This window comes from Pleuronectes platessa, chromosome 13 (assembly GCF_947347685.1).
Source record: "Pleuronectes platessa chromosome 13, fPlePla1.1, whole genome shotgun sequence".
Lineage (NCBI taxonomy): Eukaryota > Metazoa > Chordata > Actinopteri > Pleuronectiformes > Pleuronectidae > Pleuronectes > Pleuronectes platessa.
The window spans coordinates 16,061,757-16,082,225 of NC_070638.1; the positions used below are offsets into that span (position 1 = coordinate 16,061,757).

The 20,469-nt window shown below is 41.0% G+C and overlaps 1 protein-coding gene across 3 annotated transcripts; it reads left to right on the forward strand.

Moving 5' to 3' along the window:
• Window positions 1-5,861: 5,861 nt before the first annotated feature.
• On the forward strand, window positions 5,862-19,405 carry LOC128454700 (receptor-interacting serine/threonine-protein kinase 2). 3 transcript variants are annotated; one of them, XM_053438180.1, is made up of 11 exons: window positions 5,862-6,593; window positions 8,166-8,319; window positions 9,624-9,779; window positions 10,586-10,743; window positions 11,304-11,353; window positions 13,130-13,237; window positions 13,665-13,750; window positions 15,245-15,313; window positions 15,478-15,562; window positions 15,813-16,016; window positions 16,985-19,405. In XM_053438180.1, the coding sequence occupies exons 1-11, from the start codon at window positions 6,391-6,393 to the stop codon at window positions 17,380-17,382; spliced, it is 1,671 nt and encodes a 556-aa protein (XP_053294155.1). In that variant the 5' UTR covers window positions 5,862-6,390; the 3' UTR covers window positions 17,383-19,405. The 3 variants fall into 3 exon arrangements, with proteins under 3 accessions (XP_053294155.1, XP_053294154.1, XP_053294153.1); XM_053438179.1 differs by having other exon boundaries at window positions 5,863-6,593; window positions 13,076-13,237; window positions 16,988-19,405; XM_053438178.1 differs by having other exon boundaries at window positions 5,866-6,593; window positions 13,076-13,237.
• The last annotated feature ends 1,064 nt before the right edge of the window (window positions 19,406-20,469 follow it).

Below are 20,469 nucleotides of genomic sequence, written 5' to 3' on the forward strand. Positions count from 1 at the left end.
CTGGAGTGGAACAGGTCTATGAGAGCCGGCAGGTCCCAGCCGATGCCCTTCTCAGCTGACCAAATGATCCGCTGCAGTCTGCCCTTGTCCTTGGCAGTGGAGGCAGCAAACCAGACGGTGATGGATGCGGTGAGGATGGACTCAATGATGGCTGTGTAGAACTCAACCATCACTTTCCGCGGCATGTTGAATTTCTTCAGTTTCCGCAGGAAGAACATCCTCTGCTGGGCCTTCTTGATGATGGAGGTGATGTTCTCCGTCCACCTCAGGTCCTGTGCAGTTATAGTCCCCAGGAATCTGAAAGACTCCACTGTTTTAACTGGGGAGTCGTACAGGGTGAGGGGGGGCTGTTTGGGCTGGGCTCCTCCTGAAGTCTGCTATCATCTCTACAGTTTTTAAAGCGTTCAGCTCCAGGTAGTTCTGGCTGCACCAGGAAGCCAGGCTGTCAACTTCCTCTCTGTTGGCGGCCTCGTCCCCATTGGAGATTAATCCAATAAGGGTTGTGTCGTCAGCAAACTTCAGGAGTTTGACAGAGGGATGGCTGGAGGTGCAGTTGTTGGTGTTCAGGGAGAAGAGTAGAGGGGAGAGCACGCAACCGTGAGGGGCTCCAGTGCTGATGGTCCGGGTCTCAGAGACAAGCTTGCCAAGCCTCACGCGCCGCTTCCTGTCTGTCAGGAAGTTAGTGATCCACCTGCAGGTGGGCTCAGGCACGTTCAGCTGTGTCAGCTTGTCCTGGAGAAGAGCTGGGGAGATGGTGTTGAATGCAGAGCTGAAGTCCACAAACAGGATCCTGGCGTAGGTGCCGGGGGAGTCGAGGTGCTGGAGGATATGTTACTATGGTGTTAAAACTGAGTTATGATGCTATTAAAACCATTGTGTTAAAAATGTTATTATGTTGTGAAAGCAGTCATAAAACACATTACCAGTTTTACATAACTAAAATAAAATGCACAAGTAAAAGCAGAGTGATTTACAACTCATAAATTATTGGCATTCGATATTGTGAATATCAATATGATATCATAATCAGTTTAGTGTACCATCTTATCTTAAATCTTAGAAAGATAAGATAAGATAAAACTTTATTGATCCACATGCCAGGAAATTTCACTTGTTACAGCAGCAGGCAGGTCAGAATGAGGTAGACAAGAGAATAAAGAAATAAAAAAAGGCAATAGAATAATACAAATTAAATCAACTCAAATGTGCAAACGTTATTTTCTGTTAAAAATATGACAAATATTGTAAATGGATTGACGTAACCAGTGCGGTATTTTGTTTTTCATTCCAGATGGTCGTTAGGAGTCTGACAGCGGTGGGAATGAAAGACCTGCGGAACGTTTGATTCTTGCACTGTAAGTGGAGCAGTCTGCTGCTGAAACAGCTGCTAAGGGCCCCACGGTGTCATGTAGGGGGTGAGAGGGGTTGTCAATGATGGAATTCAGCTTTGCTAACATCCTCCTCTCACCCACTTCCTCCATGGAATCCAGGGGACAGTCCAAGACAAAGCTCTCAGTGCACCCGCACCTGCAGCCGAACAAAGGCGTAAAACACTGCCGAAGGGACCACAGTGTCATAAAAAAGTCCTTAATAGTGTCCTCAGTCTCCTCAGCAGATGGACACGACCCTAGCCCCTCTTGTACAGGATGTTTGTATATGCGGACCAGTCCAGTTTGTTGTTGAGGTGAACACCCAGGTAGTCCCCCACGATCTCAATGTCCACTGGTTATTCAGTTCAAACCAGTGGGCAAAGTCAGTGATGACCCCCCCTATTCTCCGGCTCGTTTTCCTCTGATACACGACCAACTGTGTCATCAAAGAACTTCTGGAGACGACAGCTGTCTGGGTTGTCTCTGAAGTCTGATGTGTATAAGCCCAAACTAGACTCGGTCAGGCATAGACCCCCTCCAAGGCTCAACACAGTCCACTTACATTCCATCAAGCTGCACCAAATTACACACACTTATAGATATCACTTGCCAGATATCTTGCCAGATATCACTTATATCACTTGTATCACTTATATCATAGATATCACTTGCCAGATACCAATTGCCAGATTAGTTTCATTCAGATCCAAGAATTATTCCCTTGGAAAATTGGTCAACAGGTCCAGACCCTTGTCCAGATCCACACCAAGATTTGATGGGTCATTTCTCGGCCAATGTCACATCCATCCTACAAGTTTCATGGAAAGGGGTAAAGTAGTTTTTGCGTGATCCTGCAGACACGCAAATCATCTGTGAAGTATAAATAACAACACAGCCCTGCTATCCCTCATTCTACCACAGTGCTCGATGACTCATTATTCATTAAAACTTTGCAGACCTTTTACAGACACACAAAAAAAAAAGACCTATGTAACTCATTAAGCTTGAGGAGATTCCCTCTTTGGATTGTAAGTGAACATAGATCAGTTTCCTGTAGCACTGATGAAGACACTGGTTGCACTTGCTGTGTTACTCACATTTTTAAAACTCCTTGTAACACTTTTGTATTTTAGATTTTTGAATTTTACGAGGTACTGCATTATTAGGGTTGCTTATGATGTTATTGCCAGGACTTCAGCTGAATCAGATTGGGCTGTTCAGTGTCAAGCAATGCTGCCCTGATCTGCTGGTTATTTGAACAAGGCTTGGCAGGATGGTCTGGATGACGGCAATGATCACGCAATATAGTTAACAAGCCAAATTATCCTTTCAAGCTAATGTGTGCAACTACACTAGCAACAGATGTGCAACAACAGTTTTTGTTGACACTAGAGTTATCAAGGAAAAGCCAGAGACTATATCGTATTAAGGTGCTCTTGTGACGCTCAGTCATTTATGTTTATGGTTTTCTATTTTCTGTTTTATTTTATAGCCCCGCTGTCACTGTCTTGTTTCAGCTTCTCACTTCCTGTCGTTAATTGTCTTCTCAATGTGTTTCACCTGGTGTAATTGCCCCGGCCTTCCTGCTTGGTATTTAAGCCTCTGTTTCCCTTTGTCTGGTGTCGGGTTGTACTAGTTGTTTTCTCCCCACGTCGTGAGAAATGGTTTGTTTGTTCCTGCGGTTTCGACCAGCTTCTCCTGCTTCCTCGTTCCTTGTTCTCAGTGCGCCTTGTCGCCAGTGTTACTTTTGTTAGTGTTCTTGTTTTGTTTTTGTCTTGTTAAAGACGTTTTTGTATATTAAATCCCCTTTTTGTTATAACCTCTGCATCCTGGGTCCATCTCCTCCTTCAAACCGTAACAGCTCTCTCAGTCAGGGTCCAAGTCCACAGCTGTGTCTCTAAGAGAGAGAGCAGCATGAAAGGGAGGAGCGCTCAAACTCAACAATAAAGCTGTATAACTGCATTACAGGCTGAGTAGATTAATTCAAAAACAATCTGAAATCAGCAGGGTCTTGTCAAATATTACCCAGAACTCAATTGTGCTTCTGTACCCCTGTTGCACTGTTTTTTTATCACCAGATCACATTGCGTCACAAAACAAGTAGAGGCCGTTTAGAGAGGTATCCTTGTGTCAGTAGCATGTGCTGTGCAAATGCAGAGAAATGATTTTGCCTCCTTTCTGTCTTGCGCCATAAGCGTTACAAATAACTCTTTATTCAGAGTGACCCCTACCATCACAACTATATGTATTCATGAATGGCCAGCATTGATTCAGAAGTGATCTCCGATTCAAGTAGGCTCCAAGTATCTTGGCCTTCAATGATTTGCCAATTTACTTGTAATATTGCACTTTTTGCAAAAGGAGTTTTATAGCATGAGCATTCATGACAGAGGCTATGTACTAATACGAAATTTTCAAAAACTTTTCAGTGTCATGATACTGAAGATACTTGGCATAAATCTAAATCTTACTTCCTAATTCCCCTTATAGCTGAATACTTCTCAAATGAGTTGATATATAAAGTTAAACCCTTGAGTTGGGCTTCTTCTTACCTTAGTCTAGTCATCACTGCTATGTTGGACAGAGCTGCACAAGGGGGTCACCAGAAAAGAAGTGATAATGGTGCAGGGAATCAAGTCAATATGGTTTTATCCACCTCCTGGAAAATAGTTCCTCCGTCCCAGGATAAGAAGCATGTAGCAGGACTTGACTTGTTCACAGTCTTTATGAAGTGGAACCTTAGCCTGTCAATGAGGAGTGTAGTAACAACCCCCTTTACACGGGCTATAACATTTAACAGCACCAGTGTGGAACTGTTTCTTGAAAAGTTCACTGAGAGGCAAAAAGTTTATGGGTAGACAAAACTAGTCTAACGACAGCCCTGTCACCAGACCATGATTCTGGTCTTAAAAATACATAAGGCCAGAGAGTTGTGCTTAGATATGTAGCATGGAGTGCATTGCTGCCTCCTGCTGGAAAACAGCACATTTGCTCTTTGCAAACTATAATAATATGTGTGTTGTTTATTGACATCGAGAGCATGAGAGTGAAATGTGATCACAAGTGGTGCCTCAACACAAATGTGGTGGCAGGTGTGTACTGATGTAGTTAAAGCTGTTCACATGTGATCAGAGCACCCATAAGACACGTATTAATACCTATGGACAGGGCATTTGTCTGAATCTGAAGTGAACTTGTAAAAAGCGATATGATGGGAAGGGAAGATGTAATTGTTCCAATGGTGAAAACATTAACGATTAGCTACAGGATCCTTGTGTTGACAAATGGAGACGTTTTATTATCTGAGTTCAGTGCTTGAAATAATATCGTCCTCCATACAGCTACAAACTAGACCACATCAGATATGGATCCATCTCCATTTGACCATGATCTGCGGATCTCTCCAGAAACACTGTGGAGTCACATATGAGGATGAAGGAGCTATACAATTGTTAAATATAATCACTAAAGGATTAATTACCTTAAATAGCTCATTGGAAAACGTTACCTTAGTTATTCTGCCTGATTTGAAACATTAAATTGTATAGCGCGCCAAGATCCAACATTACTCTTAGACATTCTCAAGTTGGGAATAAGATTTAAATTTTTCCATCAAAATCCATTAATTATTCTCTCGGTAATTGGTCGAACAAACAAAGAAATGGACAGGAGAGAAAACATATCCTCCCGATTTCACAAACCAGAACAAACTTAAACAGTTTGTTTTGGGCGTATTTTTTTGGGCCTGAGAAGGATTGTTGTTTGGTTCAGCAGTGATTATTGAAAAGTATGGGTTAAGTCTAGGCAATTTGAACTTGCATTACAGATCCAAAATTAAAAATTAAAAATTTAAGACATAATTTGTGACTCTCCATTTGTTTAATGGTTAATGAATGAAAGGAAACCCTTTCACAAGATTATTTTCTGACGGGTGTTGTCTATTCCCCTGCCTATGAGGATTAGAAGTTACATCGGCAAAGAGATCATGTAATTTAGTCAAATTAATGGGATCTATGCTGTTTTCTATTTGTCTTGAATAAAAATATTGTTTCACAAGCATCACAAATTAAAAAACTAAATATAAAAAACAAGGAAACTAAGTCTTCTGAATATTGAGCACACAAATTATGAAAAAAAAATTCACATGTTTATTCCATAGTAAGAGTTGTAGTCAACTACTATTCCCATTACTCCCTAAAATGATGATGTGTTTTACACCTCAGAATGACTAAAACAATGCCATTCCCATGTTTCCAGCATGTTTGAACAGATACAAAATGAACACGTGTTGTTAGGGATTCCCCCCCATTTCAGGATCAGACTTTTCTCTTTCAGGAAATTCCCACGTGTGGGAAACTCCAGCGCGTTAAAATCCCCTCTAATAACAGATGCATTCAAGATTTCAGGAAGTGTGTTACTCTGCTGCGGACAAACTGAAACTAAACTGCTGCATCCAAACACTCACTGAAAATGTATTTTCGGACTTGTATTGCAATGTGTGGTTTATCTTTGGATTCCGAGTATGTATGTACTCGGCGGAGTGCTTAGAAAATCAGCGCTGAAAGTAGAAAAACGAGGTCAACTGTCTGAAGGGGTGAAAAAACCTGCGGCCGTGAACGCAGCAGCTAAAAACCCGGAAGCGTGTCGTCATGAGCAACAACAAACCGAGTGGCTCAGACAGCGGCTCCGTGTTGTTGTCAGTGACAGACAGCAGCCGTCAGGCATCAACTCCCGTGGGCGTCTACGCGCACACATTTAACTCTGTTTCGCCGGGTGCTCTTTGGGTTTCGTCAGTGAACTGGTTCGCCGGCCATTGGATGCTTTCCCTGTGTGTATCCGCCCTCCTCCTCCACCGCACTGTCTTTAGCTTAGCCTGCTAGCTATTGGTGACTTTATGACACGCGTGTGAATGGGAGCGCTCTTCCTCATTGCGTCCTGTTAAAGAGGCACTTCTGCTCTCAGTGGCGAACCCGGCGCAGGAAGAAAAGCTTCGCACACTTCCACATCTTCACTAGCTGCCATGGAGCATCACGTCGCGGCGATGGGCTGCGTGAACATGGGCAGTCTGACCAGCACCCTGCCGGTGATCCCCTACCAGAAGCTGACGGACCTGTACTACGTGAGCAGGGGGGGCTTCGGCACCGTGTTCAAGGCGCAGCACTCGGACTGGAGGACCACCGTGGCCATCAAGTGCCTGAAGCTCGACTCTCCTGTGGGAGAAAGGTACCTGGATCAGCTCATGTGACCACTGCACACTTTAAGGAAGGAAATGCGAATTTAACGTTATACAGAAACTTACACTGTTACTGTAACATTTTATAGGAAAGTAAAAAACCTACTATACAGGCACAGGCTGTGGGCTCTGTGTTCACAGTAGAGCAGCACGATGTGGTGACAATCAATCTAGATGAATATTGTTTGTTCCTGAGTGAAGATTGTTGTTGTAAACTCTTTGTGAGCAGAGACTGACAAACATCTAGACATATTTACACGAACCTCCTCACTGTGCTTACACGATTCATAAGCTTTGTATTGAAAATATTGACTTCTATACATTATATCCTGGTTTGCCCAGATGTTATCCGAAGTGTCCCCCTTGTCATCTGGGTTGACAAAATTTGGGCTAAAAAACAATAACAATAACTACTGCCATCTGATTTCCATCAAGAGCAATATAACAAAGTTGCGAGACGTAATTGGTCTTCCTCAAAATTTTTAAACGCTTCTCATTCTCCGTCCATAAAGAAATGTTCATAACCACAACTCTAACTTTGGGGCAAAAAACACTCTTTAAACGTGAAATAATTAATAATGTGACATTTATTGTGATAATAATCAGTACCGAATGATTGGAAAATATTCATCTTGATATCATTTTTGGCATATCGCCCCGCCCCTCAAATGACTTCAGTCGGTATCACTTCATTCCTCATTCCTGCAGTTTAGGTGGAAGGTAACTTGCTCTTGTCCACACCTGTATTGGCTCTTTTGGGATAAATATTTTTGCTCTGTGGCCCCGTCACTCAAACACAATCCACATTTGAGATGGATGTTTTAAAAGCTCTCTTTAAAAAAACACTTACCATAAAACTGTTATGATAAAAAACACTTTCATTTTTATTTAAAGAAGTAAGACCTATGTCTTGATTATAATGGTTCACAGATAAATATCCGCTTGCCTGCTCTCGGATGGACCCACTTCATAATGGAGACAATGTTTATACATTACGAGTATTTTGGCCTCTCTTGCTGATATATTAATATTTCATTAATAAGTAAATATTAGCAGATTTATTGACTCTGAAGTATTGAACTTCCTCTTTGGACGAGCTGCAGGGTTTTATATTTAGATCACATTAACAGATGTGCTGAAGGTGTGGTTCAAGAGAAACTCAACATTTAAAGGAGCACAATGACCCGTATTCCACTGTGCAGCGATGTCAGGGATTGGCAGTAACTCGCTATGATCATTTGCTGAATTTCAATGAGATCTCAGTGTGATATGATTTAATAATATTATAATCCAACTCATTTACATAGACCAAATAATTGCGCACAACCTGCTCATACTAACAAAATGAAAGTGTTTTAAACATTAATAATTTGGCCTCTTGTTTTACGTGACAGTAGGAAACTGTAGGTCATTATTTACATACAGAATACACAGGTATCCCGATTTGATATTGTGATAATGTAATTTCCCTAAGCATAGATCTGTATCCACAACACTATAAATGTCATCTCTGTTTTGATATTTTCTTCACTCGACTGACTCTATCGCTGGCTGTGTCTCAGAGAGAGGAGCTGCCTGTTGAAGGAGGCCGAGGTGCTCCACAAAGCCAGATTCAACTACATCATCCAGATCTTTGGCATCTGCAACGAGCCCGAGTTCTTCTGCATAGTCACAGAGTTCATGAGCAACGGCTCTCTGGACCTGCTGCTCCATGAGGTAACTACAAGCACTCAGAGGCCAAGACCGTCACAGCTTCCTCTTTCATTGAGGAAAGAAGAACTAATTTGTAACCAATCAAACCAACAATGTTGCGGTCTTCCTTGTAGTGTTGAACCATGTAAAAAAAAAAATCTTAAGTCACAGTTGCATATTGAACATTGACACAGGGACAGTTCTTGTTTTCCCACTTTTGTTTCTTGAACGGCTGAAGAGAGAGACTCTTTGTTGCTTTTGGCAAATATATCTCTCTCTCTGTCTCTTTTATTGAATGTGTCACTCATCATGAACGTGTATGATGTAACTTCCTGCTTGTGAAATAGCAACCAAAAGTGAAACCTGGATATATTCACAGTCCCTAAAAAACAGGGGGAAATATGTGAAGAAAGAAGTAAGGTTCGGGAAATTCCCATGTGTTGGGAGGTCTGAGGGTCATTTTAGATTTTGAATCAGGCCAGAGAATCTTGTTTCTCAGTCGGAAATCCCTTTAGGTATGCTTTCACTGACGGTGGGGCAATATAACTATACCGATTCTGATCCCAACATAATTTTATGCCAATAGCAATATGCAATAAGTTCATTATATATTTAATGTTTATGCATCATCCAAACACAGTGATGAGGTATAGCAATGGAAATACCTCAGATTTAGCTAATATTTCCTGTGTAACTGAAAGTGTTGGTTCTTCTCTGCCAATAAAGAAGAATTTACAACCAAAAACCTAATTATGGAGCAGAAATAAGAAAAAAACAATTTCATCATCAAAATCGACTGATAAGAACATTTTTATCTTGATATCATTTTGATATAAATGTCACTTTCACTAAGGAGATGCTTTTGTGTGGACACTCATTTCCACAAAAGATCTCTTGGGTTCAACCAGATTGACCACAGGGTTCTTGGTCACTTCCCTTACCAAGGCCCTTCCCCCCCCGATGGATCAGTTAGTCAGTGTGACTAGCCTCGACAGCCCTTCCACCATTTTAGAATATTGGGGACCACTCTGGCTCTTGGGTACCCGAAATGCAGCAGATTAATAGCATTCCTCAGATCTGTGCTTGATACAATCCTGTCTCTGAGCTTTTCTGCCACTTCCATTGACTTCATGGCTGGGAGTTTTACACTGATATGCTTTGATTTGGCATCTGTGTGACCTTATACAGACAGCTGTATACTTTTCCAAATCATCGACTAAAATCATTGCGGAGAAACATCTCAAATAGGAACTAGATTTCAAGTTTGTGAATACATATGTGATGTTTCAGTTGTTCTTTTTTTTTTAATATCTGCTCTGTTCCTACAGAAAGACACATACCCTGATCTCGCATGGCCTTTACGACTGAGGATCCTGTATGAAATCGCACTGGGGGTCAACTTCCTTCACAACATGAGCCCACCCCTCCTACATCATGACTTAAAGACACAAAACATACTGCTGGATGATGAATTTCATGTCAAGGTGTGTGTGTGTTCATTTCTACACTGTTTATTCGCCAACTATGTCTCCATTTTAATTGCTCATGTGATCAAAATAAATGTTTAAATGCATTACAATATCCTTAGTTCTGCCTCATGAAAGTTTTTATTCTAAAAGACCTTAACCTCAAATTGATCAATGTTTTATCATGTGATTTATTCAACAACTGGATACATGAGCGACCAAACATGATAGATTAATTTGAGGTTAAGCTTGGATTATGTGTCATAGTCCTATCATGTAAATCCCATTTCATCTAGTTTGGGACTTCTTTAGATTGTGTTTAAAAACTTTATGATTAGAAATGACCAGTCAATCAACAGAAAAATATTTAGGTTATTATTTGAGTGAGGCAAAAGCCCCACATTCTCTGGTTCAAGGCTCTCAGAGAATTTGCTCTCATACATGATATTAAAGTGAATATTCCAGAGTTATTTGAGCGGTTGTTCTGATCATTTAAGAAGTCTTTGGGTCACAGTCTGGGATTAGGGAAAAGGTAAATACCATATTTGACCCTTTTCGACATTTCTAGATAACATTATTCATGGGTAACTTTAGAAAAGTATCAACAACTGAATCTATAAGTAGAAACTATGTTTTTTATGAGTTCAAAATGTTTGTGCATGGCATTGTCACAAAGAAACAGCCTGATTTTTATACATTCTCATGAAACTACGTCCTGCAATGCACAAGAAGTGCAGTTCAAAATGAATGAAGCGGAATTTATTAAAAAACATATCTTGTGAAGCTGATATTTGTGAGTAACTTTCTGCTATTGTTCTGTCCAGATTGCAGACTTTGGCCTTTCAAAATGGCGCCAGCTCTCTGTCAGTAAAGGCTCAGGTTCCAAGCCCACAGAGATGGGTGGCACAGTGATCTACATGCCCCCGGAGAAGTACGAACCATCCAAGAACCGCCGCGCCGATGTGAAACATGACATGTACAGGTGAGACAACCGATCCCAATAACGTGATTCGAAAACAATAATTGCACCATGAATCTGGTTATTGACGTCTATGTCATCAGTCACATTTAAAAACATTTTATGTACATGACGTTCAAATGATCAACATTTGAAAATGGATCCCTTGATAACTTGACTTCAATAATACACACCCTGATAAAGGGAATGTTTGCCAAACATTTTCCTGTTTGGCAAGTTGAGATGATGTGCCAAACTTTTGACTGGATTCTTTGCATATCAGAACCCAACACTGCAATGATATCTGCCAAAGGCTCAATCCGTCGATTGCACAATCAGCCAGGTTCATTTGAGGAATCTGCTAGTGAGAGGGAGACGTGGCCTATTGCAAAAGAAGTCAAAAGTATATTCAATAAAAGACCCGTTTGAATTGTTGCAACAGCTCCATCAGTCGTCACACTTCCTCAGAGCAGCATTTTTCTGATTAGCTCATCGTAAAGTCCCTCACGTCTGAAGGGGAATACCAGTTAACAGACGTCACAACTCTTATTTTCCCTGACTGCCTCTTCATGTTTACACTACAGTTATGCCATCATCATGTGGGAGGTGTTGTCCAGGCAGATACCATTCGAAGGTAACGTGTCTTTGTTAAATCAATTGTTAAAAGTATTTTATATACAGTGCCTTGCATAAGTATTCACCCCCTTTGGACTTTTCTACATTTTGTCATGGTATAACCACAGATTAAAATTTATTTCATCGTGAGTTTATGTAATGGACCAACACAAAATAGTGCATCATTTGGAAGTGGGGGGAAATATTACATGGATTTCACAATTATTTACAAATAAAAATGTGAAAAGTGTTGAGTGCATATGTATTCACCCCCTTTACTGTGAAACCCCTAACAAAGATCTGGTGCGACCAATTGCATTCACAAGTCACATTTGCAAGTCACATAATTAGTAAATAGGGTCCACCTGTCTGCAATTTAATCTCAGTATAAATACACCCGTTCTGTGACGGACTCAGAGTTTGTTGGAGATCATTACTGAACAAACAGCATCATGAAGACCAAGGAGCTCACCAAACAGGTCAGGGATAAAGTTGTGGAGAAATATGAAGCAGGGTTAGGTTATAAAAAAATATCCAGAGCTTTGAACATCTCTCTGAGCACCATAAAATCCATCATAAGAAAATGGAAAGAATATGGCACAACCGCAAACCTACCAAGAGGACGCCGTCCACCCAAACTGAAGAGTCGGACAAGGAGAAAATTAATCAGAGAAGCAACCAGGAGGCCCATGGTTACTCTGGAGGAGTTGCAGAGATCCACAGCTGAGGTGGGAGAATCTGTCCACAGGACAACTATTAGTCGTCTACTCCACAAATCTGGCCTTTATGGAAGAGTGGCAAGAAGAAAGCCATTGTTGAAAGGGATCCATAAAAAATCCCGTTTGGAGTTTGCCAGAAGCCATGTGGGAGACACAGCAAACATGTGGAAGAAGGTGCTCTGGTCAGATGAGACCAAAATTGAACTTTTTGGCCTCAATGCAAAACGCTATGTGTGGCGAAAACCCAACACTGCCCATCACCCTGAGCACACCATCCCAACAGTGAAACATGGTGGTGGTAGCATCATGCTGTGGGGATGCTTCTCTTCAGCAGGTACAGGGAAACTGGTCAGAATAGAGGGAAAGATGGATGGAGCCAAATACAGGGAAATCCTTGAAGAAAATCTGATGCAGTCTGCAAAAGACTTGAGACTGGGGCGGAGGTTCATCTTCCAGCAGGACAATGACCCTAAACATACAGCCAGAGCTACAAAGGAATGGTTTGGATTAAAGAATGTTAATGTCTTAAAATGGCCCAGTCAAAGCCCAGACCTCAATCCAATAGAGAATCTATGGCAAGACTTGAAGATTGCGGTTCACAGACGGTCTCCATCCAATCTGACTGAGCTTCATCTTTTTTGCCAAGAAGAATGGACAAACCTTTCCATCTCTAGATGTGCAAAGCTGGTAGAGACATACCCCAAAAGACTTGCAGCTGTAATTGCAGCGAAAGGGGGTTCTACCAAGTATTGACACAGGGGGGTGAATACTTATGCACCCAACAGATGTCAACTTTTTTGTTCTCATTATTGTTTGTGTCACAATAAAATTTATTTTGCACCTCCAAAGTACTATGCATGTTTTGTTGATCAAACGGGAAAAGTTTATTTAAGTCTATTTGAATTCCAGTTAGTAACAGTACATTATGGGAAAAAGTCCAAGGGGGGTGAATACTTATGCAAGGCACTGTATGTATGTTTGAGTTGTCATCCTCTTATTAAGTTGACTTTATGTGTGTTCAGAAGTGACAAACCCAATGCAGATCATGTTCAGTGTGCTGCGTGGTATGCGTCCAGATACGAGCTTGGACAGCCTGCCCGCGGACATCCCCAGCCGAGGGACCCTCATCGACTTGATGACCTGCGGCTGGACCACCAATCCCGACGAACGACCGTCCTTCCTCAGTAAGTTCACCCAAACAGCGCAACTAATTTCTGGCAGAATATTTCAAATTCCATCTTAAAGATATAATATGTCACAACTCTTCCTGAATTATTTTTCATTTTCACAGTTTGGGATGGTCTGTTCATGTTGAGTAACAGACTAATCCTGCGATGAATTTTACCCTGACGAAGCGCTGACTAATAATCAGCTTCCTGTCACTGAAACAACATGTTATTCACTCCCAGCATTTGTTCAAACTACACGCATTCATATTAAGTCCATGACCAAACCAACTCCTTTTTATGAGCTGCATGATAATCAGAACATGCAGCAGATTTATGAACTTATAGTTGTTTTACAAAGCGCCTAAAGAAAACTACTGTCACCAGTGAAGTGGCAGGTTTCTGAACTCTCCCCCAGCTAACAGAGCTTTTACCTCCATTACAGAGTGTTTGATTGAGCTGGAGCCCATGGTGAGAAACTTTGACGAGATCGACTTTTTAGAAGCCGTGCTGCAGGTCCAGAGGTCAAAGGTCAGTCGCAATATGTTACTAGGGTTTTTTGAAGGTGTTTAATGCCAGTAGTAGAGAGCTGACAGTCTACAACCAACCAAGCTGGCGACATTGTGGTTCATGGTCTGATTCACTGTGGTGAAGCTAATGGAAGATGATGGATATGTGAATGTGGACAGTGGGAAAGTTGTTAGAAAAATTGGCATTATATTGAAAGTATAACCCGACTGATTTTTGTTATTTCTGTCATTTCTGGTATATTAGAGTGTAAACACTTTTCAGTACTGAAATAACAATATATATTTACATAAATTTATATGTATATTTTTTTGAATTTTTATTGAATTTACAGTATACCTTGTAAAACACAAATACAACCAAATATATGGAATAAAGTCATAAAATGTAAAAATAAGAGCACATTTTTTCTGTATTCTCTCTCCTGTAAGATTGAAGTTGCCATCTCAGCAAACATAAACTCTTATGTCTGTGAAAGTCTCGATTCATGTCAGCCAGCCGAGTAATCAGTCGTGCTCTATTGAAAACATTATCATCATGATTTGGGACGCCCATAATCTCCTGGAGAGGAACCGCTACGTGCTCCACAACATTTAACTGACCACCTGTAGGGAATTGAAAATGTTCAGGGTGTTGTTAATGTGTGTGACTCTTAGTGTGAAGCAGAACATGTGTGGTAGGTTGATGAAAAAAATTTAGTTTGTTCTCTTCTGTCATTTCTCAATGTTATTGGCTAATATTAGTGTGATTAAATAGATACTTAAGGGAGACACATGCAGCACCAAACTAGAGCTGGATATCTGATGAATTTGCATGAATAAAACCTTTATTTAACTGGTGTGTAATCCGGGGCAGTTTGCTGTGACTTAAGAGAAGGGGACGTGTTCAAGAATTCTTGTTCCTAATTTCCCTTTAACATTTCCTTCCACTTTTCAGTTTTGGTGTGTGTGTGTCTGTGTGTGCGGTTGTGTTTCCAGTTAAAATTCACTACTATCAATAACTACTAAGTTTATGCTTGCAGCAGACATTTCCATCTAGGCTGCAGCTTGACATAAACTTTATACATATAGCATGTCGAAACCCATTGTCGAAACATGTGTGTCAGAAGTTGAACATGAGGTCACTTGGTCAATTTTATATTGATCTTTTACTGCACTCTGGTTAAACTGTGTTGGTCCTTTGTTCAAAGAAACGGCCTTATCACTATATTTCCTCTCCAACACACAAAAGATGCAGCTTTTAAATCAGGCCTATAAAGACTATGTTCCAGACACATTACAACACAAACTCCCCTCCATGTGTGGATGTAGATTTTCAGTGTTTCTCATGTATAAGGGTCAGTAAATAATAATAAGGTATATTTTTTGAGTTTGCTTCATACAGTATATATTAGTCCTGATTCTGGTTTATTCAATTTAGCACATTATTAACGTTTGATCGTTGCCCACTCGTTTCAGTTTGTCTCATTCCCTTGTTCTCCTCTTACTCGCTCCACAGTTAAGGCAGAGAACGGTCTGCTGTTTGGCTCAGCCGGTGTCCGGGCTGAATGACAGGCCCAGCCCCCCAGTCAGTAACCTTTCATTCTTACTTACGTTTAGCATATGCTTTGAGGAGTACATACAATCAGCTGTTAAACGAATATTACTGTAGAAATATCTAAATCAAAGTCAAAATTTTGTGTTAATTAATGTGTGTGTGGAAGTTAAATATCAGTGACTGTTCTGTCACAGGAGAGCTCCACCTCAGGCTCAGGCTCCTTTTCATCTCAGGCCTCAGACATATCTCTACCAGGACCTCTCAACAGTAGCACTACAGGTAATGACAACATCACATGGGTTTTATGTTTAAACACATGTTTAAAACAGCATCAGTTATTGGTTATGTGGTTAAGCTGCTGTGACTATCTGTACTAATGTACAACATTTAGGAGAATGGTTTTCCATAAACCACACAGGAGCAGCTCAGCGGTTCCAGATGTAACATTTTATATAACATCTGTTGACAATACCAGCTTCATTCATCTATTGGGTACATCGCACCTCTTCCTCTGCCCTTTCTTATGCAGGTAACCGTCTACCGTCAATCCTCGATAACAGGCTGGAGCCTCCAAAGTCTCTGAAGGACCCTAGCCAAGAAAACAACCTCAACACTGACCAGCCCCCCAAACCCCAGAATGTTTGGAATATTCCCATCAATCCTGGCCGGCCGATTCTCGAGTGCCCAACTCAACCGGACGACCAATGCCTCAAGCCAAAGCCGCAGCAGCAAGGTAAAAGCAGTTAAAGTTAACTCCGCCGTGCTGAGTCAACCCTGGAGAATGATCGGGCTGCACCATTTATCATTCTCTCTAGCTTGTTTGTATTTCTTTAAAGTAATCTTCTAATCCTAATCTCCTAACTAATCTAAGACAGGGATGCAGTGACAGTGACCCTACTTAATAGTGTTGGAAGGGGAGGCTTGTTTTGGTTGAACATTTGTGCACAGGGAGGTGGGCCCTGTTATCAGAATGGCTAATTACCCCAAAAGAAATCTGCCAAACGGCGTCTGTCGACTGTGTGATGGCACACCCTATTCTGAGTTGTGCGACTTATTTAAGTTTAAGTCTGACTGATTTTCAGTTTTCGTTTTGTGTCGGATACATTTCTGACATGTCAGAAACGTTGGTCTGCTGTCATCACGCTCCTGTTCAGTTGAAGCATATTCACAAGTCAATTCCCCCAAACTCCTCATATTTTTCCTCACTGCATTTGCGTTAATGACAAAACACAATAGTAGGAAATGGAGTTAATGGCATGAGGCAATTGCACAGCTAGAAAGAAAAAGATGGAGGTAAAGATGTTCCCTCCAACATAGTTTTCTTTCTTCCTGCAAAAGAGCAAAGCCAAAATGACATAAGCCAACGCATCTTTTTTGGACTATAGCAAATTTAAGAACAACATTTCTAAAATTCTAAACTTCTAAATTTGCACAGTGTATGCCCTCCTTAGCAAACAGATAACAGCCATAGGTTAGGAGTTTGTCCTGGATGATGCTCTGACGTTTCTTTCTTTATTTCCTTGTTTCCTTTGTTAGTTTATTTCTTAACAGTGGCATGAGAAGAGAGGCTGTCATACGTTGTTCAGATTGTAAAACACATTTAAGAATTTGTGCTGTGTAAATAAATTCGACTTGACTTAATCCCACATTTGACCATATTTTACCACTAAAACATGAATCCTACTTCTTTCTCCTCCTTAGCAGCAGAGCACTTTCCTACACTGCAGCCCTCTCCGACCTCACTAGGCCCCATCACTCAGTGGATGGCGACTCATCGCGTGGAAATCGTCTCCCAGATGACAGAGGCCTGTTTGAACCAGATCCTGGACGCCCTGTTGGCCCGCTCCATAATGATGCCAGAAGATTACGAATTTGTGAAAAACCAGCCCACGCGCACCGCCAGGGTCCGCCAGCTCCTGGACAACTGTCACCGGCACAACGAAGACTCCTGTCACATCATCGTCCGCAAGCTGTACGACAACAAGCAGATGGGCCTGAAGCCGTATCCGCCTGAAATCTGCTCCCCGACCACCGCCCTGGCTCCCAGTGCTCCGCCTGCTTACACGTCCCAGCCAAGCAGTACAGACAACTACAGTTGACTCTGAGTGGTTCTGCTGTCATCAGGGTGGTGAACCTGGTTCTGTACTTCCCTCAGAAGACTGAGGCACGGCTGCTTGAAGAAAAGGAGCCACAGTAACAGGTGGTTTTGAAATGTAATTTCCCCCTTCAACCAGAGATGGACTAGATTCTGTTTTATCAGAATCAAAATATTTTGACTGAATCAGTGATTTTTATTTTACAATGTTATGGATTTACTGAGGTGATTTGTTTATAGTCTTTGTATACTGACTGGATATATGACAGTGTTTCACTCCTTTTTGGATGTTTCTCCTCTTGAAATTACCATTGATTATGTAGCCTCTAACACTTATGTGTGTATATGTGTTGAACACAAAGATTCTTGGTAATCTCAGTTGATCTGAGTAAATGACGGAAGGACTGTTAATATGCTGGAAAACCTGCAGCAAAAACAAAGTTGATTCCGGCTGTAGCAATCTTATGTTAAACTATCATGTAGTTGTGACCTAAGTTTCCTGATAATTCCACTTATTCACCAATCAGAGAGACTGTCTTTGTTCGAAAACATTTAAGAAAATGCCTAGTCAGAAAAGCTTAACAGCTGTTTATAGCGTGGTGGTTTTGAACGTCAACAGCTTCTCGTAATTCAGCTGAAACATAGGGATGAGTTAATTTGCTGGAATGGGGTCATGTGACTGTCCTCCTCCATTTACTGTAAAGATAAAGACTGGCTGGGCCCACATCGAGGGTTATGCGTGTGTGTGTCTGCATGTGTATACCTCGAGTAAAAATGGAACAAAGTAATCAGCCTTATGATTTGTTTAATCTTCTAAAAAGTGGCCTCAGCTCTCAGTATTTATAACAATACTCACTTTAGACACTTTAGACCTGCCGTGTCAGGAGTCACAGTTCTTCCATTCGCTCTGAACTAAGGTTGAACGTTTTTTTTACCCTACTGAGCCGATACAATTGCAAAACACAAGCAGGAAAACAAACCTAGTGTGCTTGTAGGTTCAGTCATTTTGTTTCTCTTCACTTTTCTACTGTATCTGTGCTGCCTAATCTGCTGAAAATGAAAGTAGAAAATGTTTCTGTCTGTTTCTATAAAACATTCAGTTCGCATTAAAACAGTTGCAATAGTGGATCGCCGTAAACACTATTTTAAACCTGTTTGTCAGCTGCACAGTTCACTGTTACTTAATTCATTCCTTTGTGCCGCCGACAATGAAGTGAAGAAACTAATAATTTATTTTTTCTGCAGGTTAATTCTCTGTCGTTTGACTAATTGTTTCATCTCTGGTGTGAATGTACCTAGTTTTTTCATGAATAGCCTTTGTGTCCTCTTCAGTGATTTAACTCTTAAATAGGTGCTTAGATAACAGTATTGTAGCTGAGGTATGATCTCTGTAATATCCAACATTCATCACAGAATAACCCTTTGTTTTGTTCCAATTTCTATGAAAAGACGCACTTTTTTTGTTAGCATTAAGTTGATGTACACCTCCCCAGTCATTAAGTCCAAGGTAAATAGCAGTTCAAAAACATGGTAAGAAATAAGCCACAACAGGTCGTTCTTAGACCCTTTTACAATAAATGTTCCACTCTGACTACCATCATTTAAGTGTCAACAGGAAGGCCACCAAGGTCAATGTACTTCCACAATATGGGGCTAGTATCACCTCATGTTTGATAACTGCCTAATATTCTGCTTCTAGTCGCATCTATAGTAACATATAAAGGACTTTTACAAACATATCAAATAAGGAGTACAAATGCTATGAATTTGATAGCCTAGATATGTTTGTACTGTAGATGATAGTTTTATGTTTTTATAAATATTTTCATCTGTGATCTCTCGTTAATTATTATTTTTTATTTGATATCTGTAGAATTGTGCAAAACAGCAGCCTATCATTTAGGAGATAGTTTGTCAAACTGTGATATTATGTGTTAAATTAAATTTCAGTTGGCGTGAAGCTGTGATTTCTCCGATTTTTCATATACCGCATCCAACTCATCAATAAAATTGGTATTCTGCTTTTACTACTGCCTGCTGTCGTCATCTTTCCTCTTGATTTCTTTGCATATAACAATAATCCAAAGGTCATATATAGTTTGTTAGCAAAACACTGGGGGAGTTACCTGGGGCCTCAGGGTGCAACACAGTTAGCTTATATAATGTTATCAACTGCACAAAGATTGAGATGTGTGGAAGAATACTGAGTTTGATTCACTGCTCGGGGGAGTTGTATCACAAGAAGGCAGTACAATCTTTTTTGATTTGATAACACCACATCAAGGCAAGTCTAATGACTATAGGTAGTGGACTGAGCTAGTTGAGGGATCACTGTGAGAAAAGATAGGTGTAACACTGAGGAAGTCCTGGACAGAGTCATCAAGTAGGTGGGAGCATTAAAAAAATTGTTGCCAGTAAACGGGAGGGTTCATGTACATCCATGTCACTATAAGATAAACTGTCACTATAAGAGAGGGGTGAGGACCACAAAGAGATGCAAATGAGCCTAAAAAATACTCAAAAGGAGAATGAAGGACCAGCACAATGACCACAGATGAAAACACATCAATAACTTAACCAAACAAAATGACCACAGAGTCAGAAAATGACCAAAAAGACACAAAGAGGACAAAGAGAAGCAAACCAACGTCCCGGAGACACACACCCACCTGAAAGAGATTCCAAATTCCCCAAAAGATTAACAATGACCCTCAAGATGCAAAACAAATACAAATCAACACCAAGTAGAAGCAAAGGTGAAGATAATGCAATGTATGATGGCTGAATTCCATTTAGTTGCTTCAGTTTCAGGATACTGGTATTCTGCCTGCTGGCTCACTGTCACTGGCATGTCTCACCAGGACTCTTAAACTGAATGGAGACAAAATCATCAGTGTGCTTTTCTCACAGTCATGCCGGCTGTGAGAAAGGCCTGTAGCAGCCCGTCCCAGTGACTGATTGAGAAGCAGGTGCTCGGCCAACCGCTGTGCACTCAGAATGCTCCTTAATGATAGCACACGTCACAATATCAAACAATCTCCAGACCCTTGTCCTGTTGACCCAGAAGCAGCTTTGCTCCCTGTGTCTGTGC